The following is a 4,845-nucleotide window of genomic DNA, read 5'->3' on the forward strand; positions in this document are numbered from 1 at the left end:
GAATGAAAATTATAAAGATTATAATCACAGATAAATTGAGAGATAAAATTTAAGGGGTCATAATTAAATAAAATTTTAATATATGGGTCAATTAAAAATAATAAAATTTAAAAAGGATTAATATAAAATTTTAAGGATTATATTAATAATTTTTATATATTTAATCTAATTATTTTCAAACTCAAAGCGAATCTACAACTGTTTGTTATGTTTATTAAAGAATAGTATAGTTCTTAAAACTTTATTAAATATATATTAATTTTAGGATTAATATTATAAAAATAAAAATAAAAATATTATTAATAATAAATAAGTTAAATTTAAGGTTTAGAATTTAAAATTTAGGGTCGGTGATGTTGAAATCCATTCCTGCAATCACATGTGGAGTAGCTTTTATAATATAATTATCAAATATTCATGTCAAGAAGAAGGCAAGAGTAAAGTGGAAGAAGAAAGATAACGTGACACCTAGGAAATAAAGTAAAGTCCATGTTTTGTATACAAAAGCCGAACCCATCAATATTTTAAGAGTTAGGGAAAAAGCAGCAACCTCCAATTCCAATCCTCTCATATCTTGTGTAAAATCTACCATCTCATCTGTCCCATCTTTAGATCGCCAAATCACTGCATTCTTTCAGAAACTCTCATCTTCCACATTTCCCCTTCACCGCTTTTTCTTAATAAAGTGCTTCTCTTTTGTCCCTCCACCACCTCCACCTGCAATAAAGTCATATTCTTAGATCAATGTCACCACTACCAAGATTCTGAAGAGTTCTTTTTTTTTTTTTTTAAATATTATATGAAACAAATTTAAGAAAATGATGTGGATGTATCTACTCACCAATAGTAGTCCCATCTGGGTCGGACTTTGGTCATCCGGTTTTCTCCATACGGGTACTCCGTTTCTGCCCTTCTTGTATTTTGAAAAGCACAACATCCGATTGAGTAAATCCCAATGAGAAATACTAGCACCACAATGTTAAGAACTGAGAGCTTTCGCCAATCCCTTCTCACATCTTCAAGCACTCCAGCTTTACATGAGTCACACTCGTAGCACAGCATCGTCGGAGCATTGTTCCACCGGTAACAATCCGGATCTTGTGCCACCATTGTTGCCGTGTTATATGTACACGAAGTTGGCGGCTTGCAACAACCAGACTGCACAAAAATGAGCTTTTTGGAGTAGTGATGGAACCACAAATTTCTTTGAATGGGGCATGAAAAAAAATTAATAACATTATATATATAAACAAATTATATAAGTTTATTTATAAAATGAAAGAAAAAAATAAATAATGAGATCACTTAATTACAAACTGTCATATCAGTTTATACATATAAATTTATATAATTTATTTGTATATATAATTTTATTTGAAAAAAAATTACACATAAAAAAATATGTGGATTAAATATACAAAAGACTGACCATATATGTTGAAAACTTGCTTGAGACAGAGATTAGTACAACTATATAGAATAGACGAAGATAACTTAGTTAAGAATGAAATTACATTTAAAAGTGGTCAGCATATGTATTGAGATTATTTTCATGGGAAAAAAAAAAAGGGTTTTCTTGTTAAGAATAAGATTAAAAGGGGATTACCAAAAATTCATGAGTTAGTGGGGGCATGATCCCTACTGAAGTCCCCACTGAAGTACCCTTAGGGGTGGAGAATTCATATTTGTTAACTTCAAATCCACCACCAACTCTTAAGTTTATTAACAGTAGCTTCAAATGGACAAATTTACCTGTATAGGAGACATGTCTCGCTCAAGATAATCAAGAGGGGTCCAAACGGCAATTTTGGCGCAAGTTTTTGAACCCAATATGCAGCTTCTAATAGTTCTCCAATAATCAGGATCTTTGATTCTGTTTCTCAACCATGGAGAATAATCTTGAAGATGATACTCTTTGTAAACCCTACCGGGAACTTGAACTCCGCCGCCTTGGCTGGTGACCACAAATCCAAAAATGGTCAAACCCATCAAGGTGGCGATAAGAAACAGCATCACCACTAAATAAACCCAAAGCGCCCATGCAACATGGAAACATGCACCAATGAAACCTGCTAGAGAAATTACAAGAACAATGAAACCCACAACTAGAAGCGGAGTTTGAAGGAAGCCTTCACAGGTTGTGCTACTCTTCGCCATCCATAGGCCTCCACCGATGATCGGAATCGAAGCTAGGAGTGTGAAAAGATTCAAGAAACCGATAACCGTGTTGCTAAATCGATACATATTGTACTAGTAGCAGTAGTAGAAACTAGTGCATAATTGTGGAGTTGTTTAATTATGTAACTCCAGCCATTTCTATATGATCTCTATTTCTTTTTGGTGGCTTCTTTTCGTGTTGTAATGTGTCTTCTTCAGCTTTTGTGCTTTAACGGGTGACATGCCATGCTTTAATTTTCTTTATTTTAGTTTCTGAAAGCTTCAAATTTTCAAAATGTTTATCCCCCTTTTGCTCTCGCCAGTTGCTTTCCCCTGTATTAGGGTATCCAAAAGCTTTAAAAATTATATACATGAAGCATGCACAATGACTAAATTATGCGTGCATCTTAGTCATTAAGGAACTTTGTGTACACTTAGTAAATTAAATTTTATGTAAGCATGTATATAATTTGAATAAAAGCAATATTAGGTATGCACATTTTTTAGTGCATATTTGGGAATATAGATGAGATATCATTATATCATTAGATTTTTTTTAATTTTTAATTCAAAATGATTCAATTATATGATGACAAATCATTTGTATATTCAATTATGTATTAAGAAGTATGTGCATATAATTTTATTATATCAAGATACTTTTTTTTTAAACAAAAAACCCCACTCAAATCGAATCACCTCTTTGAAGACGAATCAATCATACTAAATAGATAAAACTATGAATCCAATTCTCGATCTTATAACCACTAAGCTAAATAAGTTAAAAATTTTATTTTAAAATGTTATTAAATGATACTTGAATTTATATTTATTAATCAAATTATCTTGAAGGACTACGAAGATATCTTTTAAGCATACTCAAATGGGTCCAAAATCTAAATAGAGTGCTTGAATCCCCAAAAGAAAACTTGTTAGGAGAACTGAAGCATCAAATTCAAAATGCAATGCCCAAGGCAAGAAAAGAATGGTAAATAGATAGTGAATTTGGGAATTTCGAAGGACTGAACAACTTGCTTTTTATGCATGGCCCCCCATATCGCTTACTCTTAAAGCACGATCGGAACAAGAATTTTGGTTATCTTTTAGGTCAAGAATTCAAAAGAATAACATCGATGCTTTCTTTATTCATTGTGCTTCTGTCTTGTCTTTTCAATCAAATTCTTTGTTTACATGCCTAGTTGTTCTTCACGGCTCCACCTCCACTCACTCTCCATTATTTTCTTATAATGAATTAATTAAACATTAGCCACGTCAATTAGGGCAAAATGGCTTTTCATATGACCAATAGAAAAGAAACTGAAAATTTCGTCTTTCCAATTTTTTATTAAAAAATGATTACCTAGTGCACTAAAAATATATGATTAAATAACAATGCGAATGTGAACAAATGGATAATATTAAAAATAATAAGTGTTTCACAAATTTGTGTGAAAATAAATATTTTAGAAAATAAAAATACAAAATTTATAAAAACTCTTGAGATTATTATTATTTTATGTGTTCATTCGAAAAAGTTTATCTCAAATATATTTAATTGTTGATTACCACTTTCAATTTTGTGATAATCTTGATACGAAATTAAGTTTTATTTTATAAGAGAGAAAAGAAAAAATTTTTTAAAAAAAAGCTGAAAATTTTGAGGAAGTTTTCTTTTTCCTAAATTTTTTTAGGATAATTTTGAAGATGAAATAAAATACATTCGTATATGAACACTAACTAATAGCATATTTTAAAATAGAAAAAATAAAAAAATAATACTATTTTAATTAATACATATCAAAATAATATCGTTTTAATTGTTTGATTACAAATCCAAATTGAGTCAAAGTCTGACTCAAGCTCAAATCTTTTCAAATGAGTCAATGTCAAACAACTTTAAAATAAACTTGATTTTACTCAAGTAAATATAAACTCAAACTTGATTCGATTTGAATTTAACCCTACTTTATACAAAGTCAATATATTAATTTTGAGTGAATACATATTTTTCGGTCATACCAAAATTGTAACATAATATCAGAGCACCAATAGATCTAATATTTTTTTAACATGTCATCCTCTTCTTCTATTACTACACCACCAAACCTTCCAATTTCTGAATCATCACCAATCTCGTCAACACAAACTACTATTACTCACTCTTTGTCAAACAAATTAAGAAAAATTACTCTAATAATCTATTTTTTATTATTTATATTATTTTATTTAGTTTATAAGTAATAAAATATTTTGATAATCTTCTATTATTATTAATAATGTGACAAATAATATATATGTTAATCTTATTACTACCTCTACTTTAAATATTTAATATTGTTTTATCTCAAAAAGTTGTTCCACCACATAACCGTGATTGAAATTCCAAATCCAACCTATATGAGTTGGTTTCAAAATCAACTATCAAAACCTTAGGGGGTTTGTTTTGGTTGAGGGTAAAGAAAAATTAGTCTGATAATCTGTCTTTTATTACTTATATTATTTTATTTGATTTATAAATAATAAAATATCTCGATAATCTTTTATTACCAATGATGCTATAACAAGTAATATAAATGATAATCTTATCACCATATCCACCTTAGATGTCTAATAATTATTGTTTCATCTCAAACAATTGTTCCACCACATAACCAGTGCAAGCTGGTTTCAAAAAGATCAATTGGCCTT

General features: G+C 29.5%; 1 protein-coding gene across 1 annotated transcript; it reads right to left on the minus strand.

The window, feature by feature from the left end:
• Nucleotides 1-443: 443 nt before the first annotated feature.
• Nucleotides 444-2,507, minus strand: LOC123192514 (tetraspanin-6). Its single transcript, XM_044605096.1, has 3 exons — nucleotides 1,753-2,507; nucleotides 842-1,158; nucleotides 444-717 (listed from the first exon to the last, which is right to left on the minus strand). The coding sequence occupies exons 1-3, from the start codon at nucleotides 2,242-2,244 to the stop codon at nucleotides 678-680; spliced, it is 849 nt and encodes a 282-aa protein (XP_044461031.1). The 5' UTR covers nucleotides 2,245-2,507; the 3' UTR covers nucleotides 444-677.
• Between the last annotated feature and the right edge of the window lie 2,338 nt (nucleotides 2,508-4,845).

Source organism: Mangifera indica, chromosome 12 (assembly GCF_011075055.1).
Source record: "Mangifera indica cultivar Alphonso chromosome 12, CATAS_Mindica_2.1, whole genome shotgun sequence".
NCBI classification, from domain to species: domain Eukaryota; kingdom Viridiplantae; phylum Streptophyta; class Magnoliopsida; order Sapindales; family Anacardiaceae; genus Mangifera; species Mangifera indica.

What these genes read in the sequence shown, in the direction of transcription:
- LOC123192514 (XM_044605096.1), bottom strand. Translation starts at nt 2,244, where the DNA reads ATGTATCGATTTAGCAACACGGTTATCGGTTTCTTGAATCTTTTCACA. An exon ending in GAGACATGTCTCCTATACAG is followed by an intron (nt 1,159 to 1,752) that starts GTAAATTTGTCC and finishes ATTTTTGTGCAG; the next exon opens with TCTGGTTGTTGCAAGCCGCC. An exon ending in CCCAGATGGGACTACTATTG is followed by an intron (nt 718 to 841) that starts GTGAGTAGATAC and finishes ACTTTATTGCAG; the next exon opens with GTGGAGGTGGTGGAGGGACA.